Raw genomic sequence first — 25,434 nt, 5'->3', positions numbered from 1 at the left:
AACTTTGATATCATATTTTTTCATGTTGCGATCAATCTGACGTCATAGAGTAAATTATAACAACTTTGATTATTCACGTTTCCTTTATAGGGCTACTACAATAATTATTGAAATGATAAAGTAGTGATGAGTATCATTCTCTATATTATCACAACATGTTTCGACTCATTAAATCCACTTTCAAGTGCGAGACATGTTGTGAATGAAAGGTTATTTACTACTTCATGATTTATATTTTATTTCAACAACGTTGATTGCCTGTTGTACAACATTTTCGTATCATAGGTTGTGATACAAAAAACGGAGTAATAACCATTTCAATGTGTGTTTTAGTGCAGTCTTTGTTCGAAGACACCTGATGAAGTAACAATCCAAGTTTGCAAAAGTCAACACCTTGGAGGAGCAGTACATCAGTACATCTTCATCTGCTCAAGTAGTGGGAAACACGCCAGGAATGCTCATACCAAATTCCAACACTGATTCCATTAGCTGAATCAAGTTGGTATGACGTCACACAGTGAGCGCGCGCGCGAATCTCTGACCAATTACAAACGTACACCGTGCAGCAGCAAAGCTAGCTGAAATTTAGCCGAGAGAAGAGACACACCTCGTTGGGTGGGTGGTGGTGAAGTGTGGTGAGGGTTGGGGGGCGGAATAGTGGTGTCCCCGAGGTGTATATCGATCGACGGACAACAACGGGCCCGCAACCGTCCAATTTCGATTAATAACGTCAACTGCCCCCGTTCCGGTCACAACTACCCCTCCCCGCACCAACATCACGACCCGACGGCCGTCAAATTATCTGATTGCGGCCCGCGTCCCCACATCCAGCTAGCTCTGCCATGCTCCCTCGCCTACATTGTCCTCTTCCCATGCCGAGCAGAGCAGACTATCTCTCTCTTCGATCACTCCATCTCTTCACCTCCGTTCTGCTCTGTGCTTGAGCCACGCAAACGATCCGACAGCAGCCATTCTTCATTACTTCTTTTTTCGCCTCAGACCCCCCTCCCCACCCATCACCAACCAACACTCGACTGCACTCATAGACGACGCTTCTCCTTCCTCCTTGCTCTTCACCACCATCACTGGTTTGGCCGTGGCGATTGACTCCCTCTCCGTCTCCGTCTCTCGATGCACTACGGTCATGAACACCGCTGCTCTTTTACTTCCAAGTTCCAACAAGCTGCTCGCTCGGGGCCACCTGGCTACAAAGGACTGCGCCTTCAGTCAACTAATCCTCTAATAGGATGGGCTCAATAGTTCGTCTCAAGTTCGCCAATAAATGCTAGAAGCTCACACCACTTCAATGAATTTAATACAAATTAGATTCGTTGTTAGGATTCAAATTCAAGAAGAAGTCATGTAGAAGAATGCTGTGAAACTAGCTGCTTGGATTGAAGCAGTTAGCAACGAGGGAAACAAGGTGGTAATAAAAGCTAATGACCTGAGATCAACATTAAGTACAGTAATAGAGCTGATACTACAGTTCCTAATGAGACTGTGAATCCTACACAAATCTTTGGTACATACTCAAATGTGAAGAAGTATAGTATTATTCGACTTTATTCTAGTTTTCATCGATTCACATCAGTTCATCAAACAATAAACTCTATAATTCGGCAAAACTACTGAATTTTAATATTGTTTATTGCATCAATGTATATGAATGTTCATGTAATATGTTTATGTTAATGTTTCAATGTTTATGTTATGTTCATGCTTATTCTGAACAGGAAAGATAGTTCCAGAGTGGAATGCTGTGCAATTTGCAATAGTACTATTACGATCAAATTGAACAACAAAAATTTGGCACGATGTAATATTATGTGCAATGAAAATAAGTTTCATTGTAAGTGGAATATTCTGCATTATAATTTCATGATCAAACCAAGCAAAAAACTTTGTTAGATTTAGATTTGTCATGAAGAAACAGGGAATAAAATTATAAATCCGAATATTTTTGCTAGTAACGATAGAAAATAGCAACGTAAGCATTAAAAAAGAGATACGGTAGCAGACTCCAACTGATACTGGGACAGGCGACAATTGTCGTGAAAGGAATGAAGAAGGGGTGGGTGAGGGACAGCAGAGCGCTCCTGGATAAACGCAAAGCATCAGCAGATAATAAGGATAGGGGTGGCGGTGGAAGGGGGGTGGGGGCAGTCGTCGGGATCAGCAGTTTGCCTGAGCAGCACACGCTATGCCATGGCTATTAGCCAGGAAAAACAATGTAGTCAGCAGAAAAAGCAGCGAACAGCCAGACTGTTTCTTGATGTAGTGCTGACGTGGCCACCTCGTCAGTTCACCCCACTAGGGGGGAGGGGAATCGTGTGCAGCCTTATCTGTGTGTGCGACCTCACCACTACCCCCCCCCGCATACACCCACATCCCTAACAGAACAATTCAGTCCCCGTTTTACAAGTATCTCGCTCTCTCATAAGTTATCGCCTCAATAGAGTTCGGGGTACGACAACAACGCAGTTAAAGTAAACGGCCAACAAAATAAGAAGAGCAGCCATTATCATCGACACTTCGAAAAATTACTTTTTCTAATACACTACGAATTGACGCAATACCAAAGTCCCAAAGTCATATGGCCATTAAAACACCAAAGTTCATAATGTGAATGAGTTTTCCTAATTATTGCACAAGTAAAAAATAGTTAGCAATCTTCAATTTTGCAGGTGATTAAGAAATGCAATGGTTCAAGAGATATTTTCATGATAAGTTTTCTCAATCATCATCATCACTCAAAGACCACAAGAGTGAGTAGGGATTCAAAAAAATCCTCGATTTTTAGCAGAAACCCAGACAGGAGCATGAACAAGAATTTTCAGTTATTTTATTACAAAAATTTTTCAATTTTTAATATTTAGGAAATTTTTGACATTTAAAATAATCGTACATAATAAATAGGAGGAAAACTGTCTATGACTAATTTCTATCAAACACACATTGAAAACATTTCTATAGACCTCCCCACAGACCTCATTGCGTACGTAGATCAGGAGAAAAGATCACGTGAATTTTATGAAACTAGTTAAAGCTTGTTATGCAAAACACAGTAATTTTATTGATTATTTCTTGTTTAATGAGCATTACAATAATTGTAACAATTATTGTTCACCACCGTCACAGAAAGTTGAAAAATGTTAGAAATTAGTGCGAGCACTTCCCAAACATGTAACCCAACAAAACAATAATTTCTTGATAAATCCCGAAAAAAATGAAAAAGGAAAAAAGCAATCATTTCCACTCATGACAGTACAACCTGACAGAGAACATTTTTTAAATGACGATCTATTTTTGTATCATGACAAGAATAAAAAACAAATACTATATTTCCATGCATACATCAATAGCATTTAGACCAAGAATGTGAAGTGTTGCATGATGAAAGTGCAAGAGCTTTCTAATTTATTCAAACCAATTGAAAAAAACAATGATTACTTCTCTCTGTTGTGTTAACATTCTATAATTATGAACATAACACACTTGATTAGGTGAGGAAATAGACGCTTTCACAGTTGGGGTTGAAAATACAATATCAAATTCACCTTAGTATTGGAAGGAAAAACAAACCTCAACTAATTAACTTGTGACACTAGAATCATATATCTCATTTCACAATCCCATTACATCTGGCCAAGTTATAATTGAATGCTGTAGCCTCCTGAAAAGGGGAGTATGGAACAAGATAATAGAAAAAAGGGAGGGAGGGAGGAATGAGTCATTATTGGATACGGGCTCTGCGCTCTCAAACCACGTGACCCCATCAATGGGCAACAATAGAGCTTCCTAGAATCTACAACAGCTCGCTTCGAAAACAAGTTTCAGTTCCACCAAATACCAGGAAACTGGTCGCCAAATACTCACTGACGACACTTCGAGTCGTTTATTGAAAAGTGATGCTGCGGCAGCAATGATCAGTTTCACAGATGAAGAGAAATCTCTGCCTTGGAGAATGCATCAAATTTGTTCATTATTCATACAAACGACTCCATGCAGTCACTTTCGCCAATACATCAAATGACATGGCGCAGTTCAACTGAGCCGTAGGCAATAGCATAACTGAACCAAGGTACTGATCAAGTAATAAACAAGGTAAATCTCTACTATTAGAAAAAGATTTAGATTAACCATAAACCAAATACAAACACTATTTCCTAATGACTATCTCTCAACTTACGACAGTGATCCATGAATGACATCAAATCGACATATAATACGCCGAACGCCGCTGATTATTTGGACATCAACTCACCTGAAATAGAAAAATAAATCAATAATTTCATACACTCATATTTTTCATACACTATTTCATAATCATAATAATATAAATAAAAAATACATAAGTTTAAAAATCCTGCAATACCAACTCAATATAATATTTCTGCTAACCATAAAATTCACAACTGGACACAAAAAACATTTTGGGCCGGTTTCCGAGCTCGGGATCTATAAGTTCTGGACTTACAGAGTCCAGGACTAAAATAAGCTCTCGGGTCTAAATTGACTTTCTGAGTCACGATTTTATCTTCTAAACTCTGGAGTCTATCGAGTTCTCGACTTATTTGAGTCCAGGACTTTAACGCAGTAAACTTGAGGGAAATTCACAATATTTTGCTGTTGTATTGTTGGCATTATAGCAAAACGGAAACAGCTGATTACAGCGGGACAATATTCAAATGAGCATGCTCTCCAAACTATATTGTAAAATACGTTTCGATTTCTTTGAAGGCCTATTCAAAGCAAAACCTTTGAAAGGTGAATGAATAAACATTTCATTTTACGTTATGCTATTATTGATCATTGATCCTAACCAGTGATTTTGGAATAAAAATTTAATTAGGCTATTGAGTTTGAAAACGTATTTGTTTTGAAAAAAAAAACTGGAGTAAATAATTTATTATTATTAATATGTTGAATATAACATTGAATAATAACATTCAGATTGGAATACAAATTCCAAGGCAATCCTTGTATTATTTTGCTTGAACATTTTTAGGTTATGTAACAGTCGTAAAATGAGGTTAGTTTTTTACGCATTTCTGATACAATTTTATCCAAAATGAACTTGCAAACTATAAATTATGAATTTAGATGGACTAATCCAAATAATTTTGGTATTCCATGATACATATCTATTTGGCTTTTTATCTACTCCAAAACAATAACTGAATTGTGTTTGCTCAGTTAAGTCTAGAACTTGAATTTAAACCCTACCCCAGTCGAGGGTTTAAAATCACGCTGTTTCAAGTCCTGGACTTAACGATTTTTGATAAATCCTTGACTCGGAAAGAGGCGAGAACGTAATTCAAGTCCTGGACTTATAAGACCTTCACTCAGAAAGCGAAATTATAAACTCCAGGGTCTAACATGATCTTTAAACTCCAGTGTCTATTCAAAACCTCAACTACGTTAACGCTCTGACTCGGAAAGCCAATTTTCTGACTCCAGAGTTTAAAGCCAGTTAAAGTCTAGAACTTGGCTAAATCCCGAGCTCGGAAACCGGCCCTTACAGTACATAGAAACATGTCTTTATGATCTCGACGATTTTCAAAGAAATACAAGAATAAGTACTACCACTTATAATAGAGGTGCTACATCAACTGCTTGCTTACCATGTCACACATAGATATGTGTAATTGATACATTAGATACGTGATACATTAGTAAAGCAAGTTTCATAAGTGAATCTGGGGTTGATACATTAATTTCCATAGATTCTACATTCCTTCCAATGGTCCACAAAAAACACAAAAAATAATATCAAAGAAAACAACGTCGCAAGTAACGAAAATTTCAAACTTCTCAGTAATCACATTTTCACTATCACACTTTCATATTTATCAGTCCTGCAATAAATCTAGTCCGTTATTAACTAAACTGCTATCCTAACTAAACAGTTATTATTCTTCAAAAGAGACGCACAGGTTGAGAAAGACAAAGATCAGACGAATAGAGACAAATTAATGATTTGTAGAAGTGGGTAATAATCAATTTTGTTTCAAGTTTTCTTCTCAACTAGAAAAGTTGGTCGATGGTCGATAACCTAAAATATCAAAATTATAATTTATTGCAGTACTAATAGAGGTCAAACAGTATTTACTTTTCACTTTAAAAAACTTTACAAACGAGTTGTAGAAGGGAGAATTTATACTAAACATTGGATTATTAAATCATTTTTCAACAAGCAAATAGAATAAGCTATTGAACGGTTGACTAGTTTCAATGAGACTTGCGACAGTGCAACCTTGTCTTCCTTCCATTAGGTGAAGAAAACAGCCAGTTTGAAAGGGGAGGAGGATGGATGGTTTAATTAATCGAGGACCGGCCAGGGACAGGGACAGGACAGAAGCTGTGCCACCGCCACGCCATGAATATTGCATGAATCAATAAGCAGACCAGACCAGAGAGCAGAGCGACGCTGGATTAGCAGCAGCGCACAATTATTATGCGTACCGACGCCACCCTCCACCCCTTACAATCATCCCCAAAACCTGTGCGCGTTTACAAAACGCCATTCAGCACTTTCCAACTGCAATCCGCTATTTATATTCCCCCTCTCCTTGCAGGTCCTTTACAGGTCACTTTAGTTCTGGCCTCCAACAGTACAATTCATTCAGCAAGTTATCACTTCTATGAAAACAATAATGCACTGCAGATATTGTACCAAATTCAAAAATGTGCAATCAAAATTTGTATCAAGCATGGTAATTAGTAAGAATATCTTCCCAAAATTTTTTCCAATATAATAATTTTCATACGAAACAATTTTCCTTCTATGAAACCCCTAGTTATATACAAAAAGAGATTATTTATCAGGCATAAATATACAATTCATATTCTACTTTTGTATTATCTTCTTGTGTTGGTGGACAATGAATATTGATGACACATTCACGAGTACAATTTATCAAACTTATAGGATAATCAGCAAGAGATATTCAATGTTCTGCATACTCGATGCATTAAACATCAACAAATTACTGCTTAAGCTGGGTTTTCCTTTGTGCGTAAATGCCGTCGTCGACCACGACAGTGTGAGGATCTCTGATTGGGTAGATTTCAATTTGTCTAAATAACCTAAAAGATTATGTTCAATTATGTTTTAATGGGAGAGGTTGAGATAATATTTTTTATACTTTTAAATGGCAATATGTTGATATTATTAGAAATGTTTGATTCTTGAATAATAAACACAAATAATGAAAAGTTATTAGATCAATTAAGATTAATGAAAAGTATTTTAGCACACTTGAAATTTGTAAAATATGAATGTCAACAATGCTTGTTGTCGTCGACTGCGGAAATTTACGCAGAAACGAAAATACACCTTTAGATGAAAAAGTTCAAACAATGGTCTACACTACAGTGCGATTCACTTTGAATGAGAAGCAGTTTTGTTATTCAAGAGGAATGCTGGCAGTAAATCTCATTATAGGTAGTGACTAGCTACTCAAGGTTGGATGTTATAAACTACTACTTGTTAGAAACTCAAGAAGAAATATCAAAATCAATACAACTTTTACTGCATAACAGTAATTTGTCAGTACTATGTTCGGAAACACGTTTAGAAGCGACTGTAAAATTGTTGATGTGAGCAAGCTGGATTTAAGTGAGGGTGAAAGTAGAAACAAGTTTCTTTTGAGAAATGGTTCTGTATATCATCCCAAGATTCTTTGGACTAGCTTAATAAGATATCTAAGAACTATTGTTGCCTGTTGGCATTGTAGTCCAAGCTTATGGCACAGAAGCCATGAAAAAAATGAAGTACACATGCTTTCATAGGATATAAGTTGGAATCTATTTATAGTTAGCTGCGTATCATCCTATTACATTAAGCGAGCAATTTCTGTATTTTTATAGCTGGTTATTTATATTTATATCTGGTAATTTATGTTCAACGGATCTCGAAAACGGCTCTAACGATTTTCACAAAATTTGGAACATAGTAGGTTTATGATATAAAAATTTGATTGCACCAAGTCTCATCCTTGGGAAAACTCGCTGAACGACATTAAAAGGATAATTCATCCTTGGCTGAAACAGTTGAGACTTTCGTCGTCTGTGGATAAAAAAGTGAGCGAGTGATTCTGTAGAAAATCAAAATATCGCATCCCCGAAATTCATAAGCTGACGTATTATATAGCCACTGTAAAATATAAACACGATCATTTTTAGAAAATTGTGTTCTGTTTATCAATGAATAAAAATAACGAGCGAAGCTCGGTGCCCCAATATTAAATCTTATATTGGCATTAATCTGATACCACAAGCTTGATAACATGAAGCATGTGAAAGACGAACTGAAGCTTCACAATAAAGCAGCTTCATTTGGAGGGAAACGATTGGCAAAGAGAAGCGAGGGCAGGTTGGCCAAACCGGGACGGACCAGTCAGTACCCGAGGAAGGACGGCAACACCGCCAAACAATATCCGTCCGCCGACCGACGGAGACCAAGTAACGGTCAGTGTCCGTCCAGCTACAGCTAGTTAGCTGCAACTCTTCACATAAACAACTACTACAACCTGACTTTCAAGCAACAAGAAAATAGGTACAAGCCTACAACACAGGCATGTGTGTGTGAGAGAGAGACAGTGAGAATGAACCAAGAAGTGAGATAGTGACCGGCCACGTTTTGTGACGCACGAGCCGGCGTCTCCCCTCTTCCCCCCAATCCAAACAACTTCTCTAAACGCAGCGGCTAACTTCCACCACTTCAACGACACAAACCTATTATAACAGGCTATCAACAACAAGAGAATCATCCATCCATTGGCCATTTCCAACAACTATCATCATCACAACCTTCACACATTACAACACAAAGAATACGATTGATTCCTGATCGGAATCCGCCAGAGACAAAGAGTATGCAGACATACCTTTCAGTCCAAACGACCCGCTGTGTTTGATTTTTATTAATAACCAGTTCCTGTCGAGCAAAGCTGTTCAGCCAGTTGCATTCGCTAATAATGGAGGAGTTGTTAATACGAGTGGGTTCTGTCGATTAGAGTGGCGCCAACACTCAACTTCAAATGAAATCAATATTCAACGCCCAGTTTGGTGTGGTCACCTACCACTAGGAAATGGCCATTTACAACTCATCAATAGGAAAACAGAACTGTCATAAATTTCCTACGATAGCCGTAAGTCTAAATTACAGCTCACTGCTATTTCTTGAACTTTGAAAAATTAAATTATACTTCGTCAGATTTTTCTAGTGATTCAGAGTGTTTTAAAATTGTCAATATCGATACATTCAAATTCATTAATTTCTGGATATAATTAATTCTTCATTCGTTATTATAAATTGTACGATCCTATCAAAACATGAACACAAAAGCTACAATAATCTTGTCTTCAAAATCACACGAATGCACAGCAAGGTCAGAAACACAAATTTTCAAATCCCAATTCCGTACAGAACACTCTATTCTCCAATAGATACAACAAACTCAAGCATTTATCATTCTATAGCCAATCTGCTTAGAACAAAAGGAACTTACAATATATTAATGTCAACTGGTGAATGAAATCCGAATGAGTAATCCAAAAGTAAAAACTATGACAAGCTAACAACACAGCTTGTCACTGAGAGCTCTAAGAATATAATTACAAATAAACAGTTATACTAGTATAATAGTAGTCCCAACAATGCTCAATTCAATCAGACCAAGATCAAATTTATTGATGTAGTTCCAATTCAAAACCATTATTTACATCATGCATATCAATTTCATGACATCATTCATGGTGAATTTATCTGGATAAAATCCTATTCACCCGTATAAAACTATAAAATGAATAACTAAAAAATAATTTGTCAATGACAAACTCACCGAAATCTAAACAAGGAGTCGAAGTATCCAACACACTGGTATCAGTGAACTGAAACACTACCACCACATGCACTAAAAGCCGAGCACTGTCAACGTGAAATTGTCTCGCACTAATAATAACAATAATGAAACGAGCCGGGTCGCAGATGCACTACAGAGCGAGGAACACTTCTTTCGAGAATCGCCAGCAGAGAGAGTTCAGTTTGCCTTGCCTCGTCACTTGGCTGCAGGTTGACCAACACAATGCACGAAAATTGCCCACCACTACGGTCCCTATTCATTCCCGACCAACTATCCAAGCCCAGACACTGTAATCGACAACAAAACTCTAGCAGCAATCAATTAGGGGGAAAATGGTCGAAAGGAGGAGAGCATCGCTGAAAAGGCATCTGTAATATTAGCAAGTGGAGCATTGATGATGATGATTACTGTTATTACTCTACTAGAAGATAAGGTCATCAAGTGCCTTTACTACTGTTCATGAATTCAGCGGTATGAAAATGTGTCAATCAAATTACAAATTACATCTGTTCAAAACTCATGTTCAAACTCAGGTTTCAGTGATTTCAAAAGTGAATGAATGTTAAATGTAAACAGAAATTGTCAAATTGATTTTTTATTTAAAGCACTATTAGCTGAATATCGTTGCAAATTACATTAATAAAATCGATAGAAGTCGTTTTCGTTTAATACTGAGACGAACACAAGAAAAGTGAAATCACTGTAAAAAGGCAACAATATTATTAATTTTTTATTGAATTTATCAACTATTCATACTGCACTATCGAACTAGGTATTATGATAATCAAATGCTAATCAAATCAGCGCAAACAGCTTGATAACAACAATAGAAATACTGTACTCAGTACTACTCTAGACGAATAAGAAATCTTGTAAAATATGCAGCTGTCTCGAAATAATTTAATTTACTTCTTGAAAGTATACAGAGAGAGATTGATTAATTGCCTTTATTAAGGGCGGAGTTAGAACACCAGGTACTCTTTGCCACACAACCCGAGAGAGAGAATAAAACAGACATCCACATCAGCATTACTTGATTTGACTAAATTATCGACATAACCAAATACCCCTCCGTGAGTGGTAAATCGGACGAATAATAATAATAGTGAGATTCACTTTGAGCTGTCGGCATTCTTATAAATAAAAAACTTATTAAAAAGTGTTATTAAATAAAAATATAACACCAATGCTTCCCATTCAACTAACGCTGACAATTTTGAACTGCATCAGCTATTTTACAGTTTTACACACAGTCTAGGTCTGCCGGAACCCAGGACTATATAGTATAGTATAATATAGTCGACTCACAGCACACAGCCCTACAATATTGTTGTTCTAGGGCTAGGGAGACGACATACTGCAATAACAGAATTCAATACGACCTCCAAGAACTGTATAAGTATATAAAAACCAAGCGTTGTTCTATAGACTCGTGGACAGCACTAATAATGAGAGGGACAAAATAATAGAATGGAGAAGGAGAGAAGCCAGACTTGCTTCCCTGCTAGGCTTGGTCCGGGCACAGTCAGTGGGCGTGAGTGCGTAAACGACTTTCTCCCTCTCACTCACATCTCACATACCACTATGAATGCGATGAAGCGTGGCCTATCCACATCACACCACTCAACTGCCCGCCAAAAGTCATCCATTGCCAGCCACAGAGCACAAAACACTACTTTTTTCTAATCTTCACTCCCACTAGTTTTTTAATTAGCAGATTCATTTCTTCACATTATAAAAATGCTATAAATAGTTAGAATTAATCTCAAGTGCAAACTCTGTTGCACTACATAGAGTAAGTACAATAAATAGTTCTAATAATGATTGAACATGCATTGATCGGAAAAAAATCACTCCCATTGTTTTTTTAATTAGCATATTATACAATTCTTCAAATTATGAGACAATAATAATGTAAAGATCAATATCAATTTATAGCAAGGGTTCATACTGCCCGTAAATGTATTAGCACGGTATTAGCTTTTCTATGGTCTTAATAATAAAAAATAAGAAGTTAGAAATTAAATTGATTTTCAACAATGGAGGATCAATAATATTAATTACGTGTACATATTAAATGGAGGATCAATAATATTAATTACGTGTACATATTAATGGAGGATCAATAATATTAATTACGTGTACATATTAATTACTTTACTGAAGCATTCAACTGATAAATTTAAGCAAGTTTTTTTTTCAAATGTAAATCAAGTCTGAAAAAACTAATATGTATACAGTACACTTCACAATGTAGGCTATCGGCAGTATAAATGGATAATGATATTTTAATACATGAAACCAATAACATGAAAGTCAAGCATGTAAAAATACGTGGCTTAAATTCAGAAACAGGAAAAATGGATGGCATTATAATGCTCTGGCATGATCATTATCTAGATTAATTTCCGTTTATTCGTTAAGAAAATTATTGTTTTAATTTTGTACTTGTGGAAATGAAAAATTCTGCTAAAGGGAAAAGTTAATTTTATTTACGACATCGATGGATGAAAAGATCATGTAGTTTGTAGTTTTCACAATTAATTATTCGATAATTAACTAGTAGTTCTGTGAACAGTAGACCTTACGCAGTATTCTCATCCACAAGTACCTGATTGAAACTATAGACCTTATGGAAATACAGTCATAGACTGGCTTCTCCACACATCTGTGTAATCTCTTGTCAGCTGATTTATAATGAATAATTCTATAGTCTAATTATTACTCTAATATGTATACGTCGACGCGCATTAAAAAAGGAACATACCTGTCAAATTTCATGAAAATCTATTACCGCGTTTCGCCGTAAATGTGCAACATTTAAACATATAAACATTCAAATATTTAAACATTAAAGGAAATGCCAAACCGTCGACTTGAATCTTAGACCTCACTTCGCTCGGTCAATAAAGCATTGTTCTCTTCTACTTATTCCAATCATTTTACTAACCAAGGAGCTCAGGAATAGGAAGAATAATGCAAATATGGAAATCTATATCATTTATATATATAATATTAATATCAGTGTTGCCGAATTTCTTATTATGCAATCGAAATATATGATTTGAGATGGAAGGTGGTGATGCAGGTGGTTGATGTTATGTTATTGATTCCATGTCTTGGTAGCTTTAAAATTTTAGAACCCCACCCGTAATTTTTTCTTTTCTAGTATCTTTTAAACCAATTTTTCAAGATGTGTTCATTTTTTAGTAATGAAATATTGACATTAATTTATAATGATATTTTGTTCCTTATTTTCATTATAAAGTGATGACATTTTGATATTCTACTAGTTTTATTTCATCTTTAAAGCGTATCTTATGCTTTAATTCTAGCAAAAAGTCAAATTCAATTCCTATCTAGACTACATCCCAAACTAAACAGTCTTGCATCTCTACATTGCGCCTTATTGTCGTCAATGAAAGCCACTAGAAGAGCAATCCATTTGGCGGCCTTGAACTGACTTGGGTTGCAAGTTGAGATGAGATTCGGCGACGCGACGTGAATTGAACAACAGCACAGATTGAAATTCGATGCACAGCCGTGCGGCTAGCTAGTAAGCCATAGACCCAAGCCGGGTTGGATGGGACGAACGGGTTTCGTTTCTGCGTGATTGTCGCGGCCCAACGAGCAACCAGTTTCACGTTACAGTCGTGGTCGTGGCCGGTCGCCGCACAGGACGGTCGCGAGGGCGGAGTGTCTCAACCATAACCGCAGCCAATTCTCTACTGTAACTCGAAACCCACGTCCAAGCACTCGCGTGTGCCTTACAAGTACTGTCAAATGTACACCATAGCCGTGAGAATTACAAAAAGTTTAGATGAAAACGATCACCCCCTACCCATCGTCCATCGCGTAAATTCTTTATATATAATGCTTATTTTTCATGATTAGTTGAGTCAGAAATAATAATTTTATTCGTATCGAATTAACTTTATTCAGGGATCATGGTAATACTAAAAGGTGAAAGCAAGTACCCGATGAATTATGTTTGCAAATAATTTTCTTAAAAAAGAAGCTTTTACTCCCTGATCAGAGTAATACTCTATCGAGATTCACGTTATTGAGTCAGTAGAAATGATATGAACGGATTGCTGCCGTTCATAGCTGAACTATGTTGTAGCTGTGACTCAAGTTATCTCACTATAACTAGGCTAATCTGATATTAATTGTTGATCTTTGTTGAAAATTATTAATTCTATCTCTAATAATATTATCTCTAAATATATTGTATTTGTCAAAAAATAAAAATTACTATGATTAATTGATGATTCTCAGATAAAATATACCGATAAGTCACTATATTTCTTCACAGCATACTAAAGATTTGGCTACAGTGCGGAGCTAGAAAAGGATAGAGCTATCTGCTCTGTCTAATGACAAAGAAGGATATCAAACCAATCTTAATCAGGACTTCATAACGTTAAAAAACCCATTAATAATTTTCAGATGAAATATAGGCTACGTTAAAATTTCCATGATTAAGTTAATCAATAATTAATGGGTTTATAATAATTGAAAAATCAATGATTCAAGTAGTACAGTAATACAAGTACAACAACAAGAGCATACTACTCAAGAAAGAACTGAGTAATGCTTATAAGTTACTTACTTTTTTTATTACATAAATTATTTTGTAAAAGGGATTAAGCATACTTTAAAATTGTAATTTGCTTGCCCATTCCCTATAACTTACATTAATAAGTGAATTATTGACACAGAGTAGAGGTAGGCATGTAAGCAACGAGTGGACATCATTGCTTTGACTTACAAAACCTAAAACCTTTAATAAACTATAAACTTGACAATTATCTCTCTAAAAAAGATATGATATAAGTTAATCATTGTCATTAATAAAACATGCAATTCATAATAAAAAAAGTTCATTGATATATTAGCCTACATGTTCAATAAGAATCTCTGAATAAGCTGTTAAAAAACATGAGACCAATTAAAAAAATATCAAATTTTTATCCAATCCATTGATTTGATACATATTATCGACATATCCAAATACCCCTTCCGTGGGTGGTATTGTGAAGAAAATTGATTCTAGATTTAATTTGTTGAAAATAGTACTCGTAAAGAGATTGCAGATTTTTTATACACTAAAAATTATATATCCGAGTATTAATTTTATTTATTTTCGTAGCCTAATGTTATATTTTCTAAATAAACCCGTCCTCCTCCGGTACTGCTCGTAAGAAACGCGTTCTTAAAAATTATTTCAAGCAAAACTCAATACCATTAATCTATGAATTTGGTTGCATGATAATAATTTTAAAATTATTGTTTTGTATATTAGGCTAATCAATGTATAAATGAACGCAGACATAAAATTGGACAAGCACTACCTAATCAAAAAGTATTGCACTGCAAAGCACCCAACGACAAAGTCTACAAGGCAGGTGTTATTGAAAAAACTCCCCTACCAGTTTATAAATTCAGCAACGAGTTTAGTTGTTTGTAGCTGTCCTTCAGCATTTCCGGCTGTTTAAAACACTTCAAACCCAAATCGAGTTTAATCTACATAAAGTCAGTCAACTCGAGCACTGTTCCCGCCTTTTATCATAGAATCTCAAAATAAAGTTAATGCAATCTAATAAACTTAAAATTTGAAATAACCTCAAAGGTCAAAAGTTGAGCTTATTTCTTTTCGAATCTGGTTACTATAAAGAATTACAACTATAAACCCAACCCAAACCAACCAACTATAAACCTACATGTGAAATTGATAGCATTATCTGCCAAGCGTCCAAGTAGCCTACATTTTTTGAATTCCATGTGTATACAGATCACTCAGAAATCAGAAACTCAGTCATCAAACTACAAAAAGTGATTAATATATCAAAATAAATTGAGCTTCATCAACACAATAAACCAATGTTTGAGATCAGTAAATTTCAAGTAATGATTACATCATCATGTTTCAAACTAGGAATAGCCTTTCTTGCACTTTTAGCTGTCAATAAAAAACACTACCACAGCAAAAAATGAACAAAGAATAAAGGAATGGTAAGATTGTAACTAAGAGGCAATTTCAATTGTTATTATTTATTAGAATAAAGCAACTTGTGATTAGCAGATGCAATCGATAACTTGACTAAATAATCTAGTGATGGACCAAGTTTTCCTTGAAATTCGCAGGAAATAGCGTGGTAAAAATTATGCAGCTTGAATTATTTTTTGACTAAAAAACCTTTAAAGAAATGAAGGCAAAGATAAACTACTAAGGTCGTTTGCAGAATTTAATCAGCTAATGGCTCAAACTCAAAATGAACCACATTATAAAAAACAAAACGGATTTAATCTAGTAATTGAGATTTAGTTTGGTTCCGTTTCTAATCTTAAAAGTTGAAATAGGTTAGAGATAACATTAGAAGCAATAAAATGAATTTAGTTAGTAATCAACTTTTTTCTAGAAAATTTCTGTAAAACTTGAAAAAATCTCAATTCAATATTGAGTATCATTGCATTATTCAAATTACAAAAAAACAACAATCATTAATAAAATGAAAACTCATTTAACTTAAGGAATAAATAACATAGTTATTAGACAAACATGATATAGTACATTGACAATTAGTTTGTAAACCATTTAATCAACAATCAATAGTGTAGGCAACTAGAAATTTACGATGATATTGGTCAACTAAGTAAGAAAATAAAACATTAGTAGGTTATCATCAACTTTCAAATGAATGATTATGTAAACAGATGGACAATACGTAGGCCTACATGCTTTATCAATAATATACCGTCGATAGAGGCTGATTGGAAAGTTACAGTCAAATATAAATAAAGAACGGATCAAAACAAATAATGGCCACACCGATACACAGTAACTCAATCCAAGCAAGGCGTAGCCATTGAATTTTTAATCATTCGAATTGAGCTGGTAATGATATTTTGAAGTCAACATGTAAAAAACAGAGAGGGCATTAAAATAAAATAACCATTAGTCATTATCACTATCTACCGGCTTAAAAAAGTTTTGTATTGATCCAATAATATTATCTTACCTTGTAAGTTGGCAGAAACAAAGAGCCACGCTGCCTCGTTGGTTTCAATAGCCGACTCAAACTAACACACTTGCAGTCTTCACTACAAATTTGTACTAGTGACGAATCTTCAAAGTATAAATGTTTGTTTCAATATTTTACTTTTCAAAACTGCTGAAAATTTTGTAATCACAATCCAAAACACTATTTTATTTTCTAAAGAAAAAGTAGTTGATGTTCGACCCCCACTAGAAGAAGATGGTGTCAATTCTCGTTGTTTCTCGTGAAACGACCCCAGTTCCGTGATTTCGCGAGATCACAGCCCTTACCAAATGAACAAAGGCATAAAAATAGAAATTGAAATTTTAAAAATATAGTTAAATTTATGAATGGAAAAAATCTCACCAGATAATTCTGCCACAAATCTATGGAAAATAATCTTCAAAATAAGAAACGTATATTAGAATTTGAAAATGTATTAGCGAGTTATTGAAATGAATATAATATTTTTGGTATAATTGGGGTATGTGATAGAATAATTGATATTTCAAAATTATTATTTCCTTTTGATAGTACTTGTCATTTTTGTATTCTAAAGTCTTACAAATTGAAAGCATTGGTTAAAAGTTTTTAACCGCAGTATTATTGGCAGCACTGCTGCAACTCGACACTTCACTTGTGTGTTGTAGAATGTAGATTGTAGTCTGCACTTTTTGTGTGTGTTTGGCTAAACTAAATTAGTAATTTTTATAAAACAAATTAATAATTTGTTAATTTCCTATCCCAGTCCATAATTCAATTGAGAATTCCATATCAATTTGTATAATTATGTTTTTAAAGCAGACAAATATATTGAATTTTTCCCTTTAATGTTGGAAGACCAATAAATTTTAGGTTAAAAACATAACATGCCTTATCTATGTTATCAGTATCTTTGATATTCAATAATATTTCAGTTTTATGTTTTTGGTAAGTGAACGCGTTTCATTATTTTTTCTAAATTTTAAAAGAAAATTCGTTGAAATGACTACAGAAAGTGTTGTCAGCAGCTTGAAATGCATTTTGGAACGGATTGCTACAGCATCTTCTAAAAGACCTCTTGTAAGTACATTAGTTCTAGTTACTATTATCTTCCTATACTAAAATACGCTATTAACGTAAAAAAATGTTAAAATATGAGGCTCATGACTTTTCAAAACTATATCATCTTAAGCTATTGAGCCTCTACTCCCTATTTTAAAATTACTACTTGTCATAAGAGGCTTGTTTAAGTAGCCTATTATATTTTCCCCATAAAATGTGTTAATGTGTATTTAAATTCAAATAAACTAAAATAACGGTAAAAATCATGCAGTATAACCATTTTATTTATACAAGTTACAGAGTTATCCTTTATAAATTTTATTAAGTTAATGATTGAATTAACAACTATTGTTGTTGTAATTGAATATTTTACTAGTAAATTTATAATAAAGCAGTTTTATGTAATTTTAAATCAATATGTTATAGGGCCTAGGCCTACTTTCTATATTCAATAAGGAAGTTGAATATTAATTTCTTCCAACTCTTAATAACTAAAGCTCAGAGTAAAACAGATAATTTTATATTCACGATCTAACATAAATTAAACTTACCGTAAAATCATTACAAAATAATTTATTTTTCCAAGAAGATAAATTTATCTTGTTTCATTACTAAATGCTGCAATGGTCAAGTTATTCGTTTAATGTTGTGCATTCTATGTTACATAGTTTAAAAAATTTGATTACTCGTAAAAAGTATTTATAGGAAATCCATAATAAGTCTATAATAATATTTGATCTATAACTATTGTCAAATCAAAATATTTTGATCTTTTGCACTGTAGTGAGCTCAAAGTTATAATGGCAGTGAAGAAAATTAGGAGATCAGCGTTGCCGTTTCTCTGCTTTGCCACTGCCTTCAATCAATCAATGATTTTATTCAATAAAATGGGAATTTAAAAATTATGAGGAATATGTGATCATTTTTTTCAGGATATTCAAAATGTAGTTCCCAGATTGGTTGCTGTCAGTAAAACGAAACCCAAAGAATTGGTAATTGCTGCATATAACAGCGGCCAGAGGCACTTTGGAGAAAACTACATTCAAGAGTTAGTTGAGAAAAGTAATGATGATCAGGTAGGCCTATGTGACTCATTAAACATTTTATTTGAACTCATTCGACTGATATGATTTAATAGTAGCATATATGATAATTTAAAATATTCCTTTATTATTTACACAGTTATTCTGCACTTCAATTTTTGTAAGTTCTTAATTTGAAATAAAAATCTGTTGAGGTAATTTTTACATTGAACAATTTACTTGTTACTCATAACTACTATAACAATGTAACACATAGCCCACCTACTTGAATTGTTTGCACGCTTCCCTTGTTAGATTTTATACTTATTATTGATTTATTTCCATAGAGATTCTCACTTACTATGCGGCACTAAAGTCCGTCGTGGACCTTGGCATCCATCACCAAGCCTCTCCACCAATCCCTTTCAGCCACTCCTGCTCTCCATCCTCTCCTTCCCATGACACGCAGATCTTGCACGTCATCAAACCATCTTTTCTTTGGCCTGCCTTGTCTTCTTCGAGAAAATAGCCGCTCCTTGTACACGATTCTTGACAACTTTGTGCTCTCCATCCTTTCAACGTGCCCCAGCCACCTGAGTCTCAATCCAATTGGATCTAATCCAATCAAGTCCATAGAGATTCGAGCGAGCTTCACCCGTACATTGAGGCATTATTTGTTAGAAGAAATGGCTGGAACTGTCCAACCCTAGAGCAGCTTGAAATTCAAAATAAATCTTCCTCAATCCTTTTTCTTTATCATCACATTCCTCTACTCAAAAGTAATAAATTATGCTTTTTATTTTTGCATTAGCAATCATGTAAATTTGGCATCATAAAATTACGTATGCATTCTAAATTAGTTCTTTTTCGAAATCTTCCTGCAGTGGATCTTAGCATGTTTATTCTATAAGTTATCCCTCTCTTTTCTATAATAATTTTCCTTTCATATTAACATTATTTTTTGATTTACATGTACAAGTCTCTTTTCTAAAATATCTTCCACTCCCTCATCATTACAATATGAATACAGCTTTTGTATATAAATGTATAAGCCAGTATATATTGTAATCTACATAAATTTACATGAGTGCTAATGCAAAAAATAAAAAGCATAATTATTACTTTTGAGTGGAGGAATGTGATGATAAAGAAAAAGGATAAGGATTGAGGAAGATTTATTTTGAATTTCAAGTTGCTCCTGGGTTGGACAGTTCCAGCCATTTTTTATAACAGATAATGCCTCAATGTACGGGTGAAGCTCGCTCGTCTCTCTATGGACTTGATTGGATTAGATCCAATTTGATTGAGACTCAGGTGGCTGGGGCACGTTGAAAGGATGGAGAGCACAACGTTGTCAAGAATCGTGTACAAGGAGCGGCTATTTGCACGAAGAAGACAAGGCAGGCCAAAGAAAAGATGGCTTGATGACGTGCAAGAAGATCTGCGTGTCATGGGAAGAAGAGGATGGAGAGCAGGAGAGGCTGAAAGGGATTGGTGGAGTGGCTTGGTGATGGATGCCAAGGTCCACGACGGACTTTAGTACCGCATATAGTAAGTAAGTGAGAAGTGAGTATCTCTATGGAAATAAATCAATAATGAAATAAGCATAAAATCTAACAAGGGAAATCAAACAATTTAAGTAGGTGGGCTATTTGTTACATTGTCATAGTCTACTTCAGGCATGTCATTATCACAGTTGATTTGTATGTCCAGATAGCTGAAGTTTTTTAGTCCCTAAAGATTTTTTTCTCCAACAATTAAGTTTTGAGGTACACGTTTATATTGTCCTGGTGAGATTCTGAGGTACTTGGTTCTACTTTCATTCACTTTCTCTCCAATCTTCTACCCTTCTTCTTCTATTACATTATACACCTCCTTTAGGGCTTCCTTGCTACGCGCTACTATTGCAATATCATCCGCATAGGCACATAGTTGCCAAGTCTTGGTAGCCTATCTATCTTTTCAATGATGCTATATAGTGCCATATTGAATAATGCAGCTGACAGTCCATTTCCTTGTTTCACACCTGTGCTGAACATGAAAGGCTTGCAGCATTTACCTTCAACCTTTACAGTGGCATTTGTCTCCTTCAGTGTCATCTTCACTAATCTCCCTAGCTTTGCTGGGATCTTGAATTTTTTCAGCACTTGCCCCAACACGGATCTGTCAACACTATCAAATGCCTTTTTGAAGTCACAAAGAGAATATGCAAAGCTATCCCATGTGCATTCATCTTTTAGCTGTCTGCCTCATTATAAATCATTGGTCATTAGTAGCTCTTCCTGTCCGAAACCACATTGGTACTCCTCTTATAGTGTCAATTGAAGGCTTTAGTCTCTCGTTAAAACACTGGAGAATATTTTGTAACATACACTAAGCAGTGTTATGCCTCTGTAGTTCTCGCATTGTAATTTGCCTATTTTTATGAAAACGGGGCATATTATTCCTTTTTTCAGCTCTCTGGCATGATCTCTTGCTTCCATATCACACAATTAATTCATAAAGTTTCCGTACGAGTCATTCTCCCAGGGGCTTTTCAATTTTTAAGTTTATTTATGGCATTCACTGCTTCTTGAAAGGATGTCTGGTGAAGAGATACTCATTACTGTATACTATTTCGATACTTCTGTAAATGGTATAATTATACAAAGCTAGTCGTCTTAGCTTGAAAAAACAGAAATAAAGGGTCCTACGGTTTATTATAGCATATTGATATAATATTATATTTATCACAGCCTTTTATTGCTTTCAAAACTTTTTATCTATCAAAATTTTGGTGAGAGACAGTTTTGAGTTCAGCCTGTTGTCTTCTCCTAAATCATATACGGTATATTATTGTACAATATTATTATTTGTCGGTATGTTAATAAATAAGTTCATAGTATATCTAATCCTTATATTCATGTATTTTTAAAACCTTGACCAATAGTAGAGATTTCACAAGTCTAAGGAACTGGGATATTCATAAAATTTGTTCCGTAAACCACGAAATAGACCTTCAATATTTTTGTACAATATAGTATCTACTCATAACATACCAGCAAACCGGAGTAAAAAGCTGCGGCCACTATGACATAAGTAGGTACCATATTGTAAAATGATATTGAAGGTCTATTGGCCGCTTAATAAATAAAATAATAGTTTCATTCGATCTTTTTGATTACTGTTTGTGATTACAGATTCTGGAGGAATGTAAGGAAATACAATGGCATTTCATCGGTCATCTTCAAAGTAAAAAAGTTAGTAAACTAGCGGCAGTGAAGAACCTGTTTGTGATTGAAACAATCGATTCTGAGAAGTTGGCCACGTCAATCAATAATGCCTGGGCTAAAAAGCAAGACAACGAATCCCTCAATTGCATGATACAAGTCAATACAAGTGGAGAAGAAGGTATACACGATCTTGATTACTTTTAGGCAGCAGTTTTAGCTAGATAGTTTAGAATGTAAGGCTTTTCCAAAGTATTTGAAGAAGATGGACATTAAATGCCATACAGTAAGCTTCATGCTTCATGGTGGACTGTAGGCGACATTTTATTTGTCAATGTGGTGCGGTGGTAAAATTGGAAACGCTGATCAGGTAGAATCACTATTGTTGGATAGTGCCATCAACAGTCATTAAAAATTTGTTAAAAAGTACCTACTCAGTATATTGCACATTAACTTCTTTCCATAGTAGAGCTTCATTTCGATTTCCTACCTTGCTGCAGCATTTACACCATATGAATACATGTTATGTTATGTGTCAGGAAAAAGTGGAGTAAGACCCGATGAAGTGACAGGCCTAGCCTCGCATATCATCAAAAATTGTTCCAATCTGAAACTGATTGGTTTGATGACTATTGGAGAGTTTGGATATGATTACTCCAAGGGACCCAATCCTGACTTTGTGGTGAGTTGTCTATCTATCAACTATTCTAATTCAAATTGATTAGCAATTACTAGACTATGTATTTTATTCCAATCGAGTATTCAGAATACAAGAGAATTAATTTATTGAGAAACCTAATAACGTATAGAGCCTACTACTTGGACTTCTTACTTCATATTCATATGAGACCAGATACATTTTTGATAGAAAGTAAAAAGTTCTGTGATACAGGGACAGCTTATTTGCACTTTTACGGTTCATTATAGTGAAGTCAACGTTATAATAACGGTATTTGATTAACATTGGTGTTCCTATCGTTATCTATCATTGGACGAAGCAGATAGCGCTATCCTTTTCTAGCTCTGCAACGTTACCAGATTTTTCTCTAACAATTTAGAAATATACTTAACAAAATATTCCATCTCAATTACTCTCATTTTCTCAACTTCTCTCTCAACTTGGAAAATCTGAATTACTTGAAACTTGCATAGCTGTATGTCCATTTGGTAAGTTTAGTGGGAAACCAATTATTTTCTACTCACAAGTAGTCTACAATTTTTAATTTACAACTCCAACATCTGTTTCAGTCTTTGGTTGAATGCCGAGAAAAGCTTTGCACATCTCTAGAAATGTCTAGAGACAGCCTCGAACTATCAATGGGAATGTCGGATGATTTTGAATATGCAGTAAGTTATTTGATCTGTATTATACCAATAATAGTTTTTATTTTCAACACTCTTCGGAATATGAAAAATATATAGTTATTAGGTTTTTAAAAGAAACTTGGAAACAAATAGAATTATTCATTGCAAATTACTCATCGCTAAACTTCAATTTCTACTACGGTTTGACTCACATTGATATTCAAATTGAAATTCATTTCAGATTCCAATTTAAGCCTATCTAAAATAGAATTAATATTGATTATGCTGATATATTTGCAATATCTTACAAAAGAAAATCTGAAAAATTGCTGTGAGTAGTGATGAAGATAAATATTTTCCTAATGAAAAAGTTCAAGTGCTAGTTGTACAAAAGCCGGTTAAATTTTAATCGTGATTAATTTTTACGAGAACCAATCAGAGAAGCCGTCTTTTAAAAAAGGCTTTCTCTGAGTGGTTCTCGTGAAATTAATCACGGTTACAATTTAATCGGCTTTTGTGCAACCGGCACTAAGTAATAGAGTTAGTCCCGTATTGAATAACATCGTTCAATCCTTCTGTATAATATTTTTACTCACACAATTCTTTTATTTTTCAGATTGAAATGGGTAGTACAAATGTTCGAGTTGGTAGCTCAATATTTGGCCTCAGGCAGAAAAAGGAATAATTTTTTATGCATGACAGTTTGTCTTCATGGAGAAATTCGTAAATTACCATAATCGCTAGCATGAACACCGAGTTTACAAAACAGTATGTAAACATGAAGCAAAGTGGTTAACATTTAAATACTTGTTTCAAGTTACAGTATAGGTAACGTACGAGTATAGGTAATGTCTTTATTTGAAAAAGGTCCCACAAAAATAGTGAGGAATATTTTATAAAATGAATTGGGCTCCATTTTATGACTCATCGAGCTGTGAATTGTTTTATATGTGAAGAAATAGTACATTAGTATCCTCTTGACTAGAGATTTGTTTTTCATAATTAAAATTGTTATAGAAGCATTTGCGATAAGTGTTTTTAATGGAACATCTTCCAGAACTCAAATTTTTAAGCTTTTAATTCAATGTTTTTTAAAAAAATGTCTTCGTTCGCTGGAAGGTAGGAGGTAGGAGAGAGTCGAGTTTCATTATAAAATCGGCTAGCTCCAGATTCCCGCACTGAACCTGTGTGCGGATGGCTATATTTTATAAAATAGCTTTTTGTTTGAATTTAAGACAATACCATTTGAGTGACGTACCATGAGATCTGGCTGATATAATTCAGAAAACTCCTTGCTAGTCATTATAATTAGTTGCGTTTTACTTGGTATTGGACTAAATATTTTTGATCTGGGCTTATGTATTGTAGAGAAAGTTTTTCTTAAGATTGTCTTATCAGGATAAGTTTTCTATAGCAGATATCAAAAAGTAATAAAGAATGATATTTTTTCTTCAGAAGGGGTGAAGCTGAAAACTCTGTTCAGGATACATTGCTACTTTTAAATAAGGCACCCTCATTCCGTATGAGTCACAATAATTGAATGCTAGAAGCTCTTATTTTGGTTTGTTAGTACTTAACGTTTTTAACAAGTCAATCTATAAGATTGGATTGGAATCAAAGATACTGTTTCAGTGATACTGTATTCACAGATGTGATTCTGAATTCAAACTTTTCTTAAATTGACTAACATTGATTGACAAACATTCTAGTTTCCAATTAAATATTAGTTGGGTTCAACCTGGACCTCCAATATAGGAGGTCCTGGTTCTACCCACACACAAACAAACAAATTATTGATTATATGTAATTAACTGTACAGTAAAAATACTGTAATTAAAGTTGCACCATTAATTCAGATACAGCTCAAGGCTTTCATTTTTTAATTTAAGAATACACTTAACGTTGATTAAATTTGTTCAATATTTCAAGCAATTATTCCTAGTAG

General features: G+C 34.5%; 2 protein-coding genes across 2 annotated transcripts in view; one reads left to right on the top strand and one right to left on the bottom strand.

Annotated features, from left to right (window-relative positions):
- Positions 1-17,383, bottom strand: part of LOC111049302 (C-terminal-binding protein) — a 63,282-nt gene extending 45,899 nt beyond the window's left edge. Inside the window, exon 1 of the mRNA XM_039440539.1 lies at positions 16,892-17,383. The gene's annotated coding sequence lies outside the window, so the exon portion shown is untranslated. The remainder of the gene's footprint in view (positions 1-16,891) is intronic.
- Positions 17,384-17,526: 143 nt separating this feature from the next.
- Positions 17,527-24,515, top strand: LOC111056434 (pyridoxal phosphate homeostasis protein). Its single transcript, XM_022343798.2, has 6 exons — positions 17,527-17,971; positions 18,886-19,029; positions 22,155-22,365; positions 22,724-22,866; positions 23,433-23,531; positions 24,106-24,515. The coding sequence occupies exons 1-6, from the start codon at positions 17,831-17,833 to the stop codon at positions 24,172-24,174; spliced, it is 807 nt and encodes a 268-aa protein (XP_022199490.2). The 5' UTR covers positions 17,527-17,830; the 3' UTR covers positions 24,175-24,515.
- Positions 24,516-25,434: the final 919 nt, after the last annotated feature.

The sequence above is a fragment of the Nilaparvata lugens genome, chromosome 1 (assembly GCF_014356525.2).
Source record: "Nilaparvata lugens isolate BPH chromosome 1, ASM1435652v1, whole genome shotgun sequence".
Lineage (NCBI taxonomy): Eukaryota > Metazoa > Arthropoda > Insecta > Hemiptera > Delphacidae > Nilaparvata > Nilaparvata lugens.
This window is presented reverse-complemented; position numbering and strand designations above follow the sequence as displayed.

What these genes read in the sequence shown, in the direction of transcription:
- LOC111056434 (XM_022343798.2), top strand. Translation starts at nt 17,831, where the DNA reads ATGTTTTTGGTAAGTGAACGCGTTTCATTATTTTTTCTAAATTTTAAA. An exon ending in CAATACAAGTGGAGAAGAAG is followed by an intron (nt 22,366 to 22,723) that starts GTATACACGATC and finishes GTTATGTGTCAG; the next exon opens with GAAAAAGTGGAGTAAGACCC. An exon ending in GACCCAATCCTGACTTTGTG is followed by an intron (nt 22,867 to 23,432) that starts GTGAGTTGTCTA and finishes CATCTGTTTCAG; the next exon opens with TCTTTGGTTGAATGCCGAGA.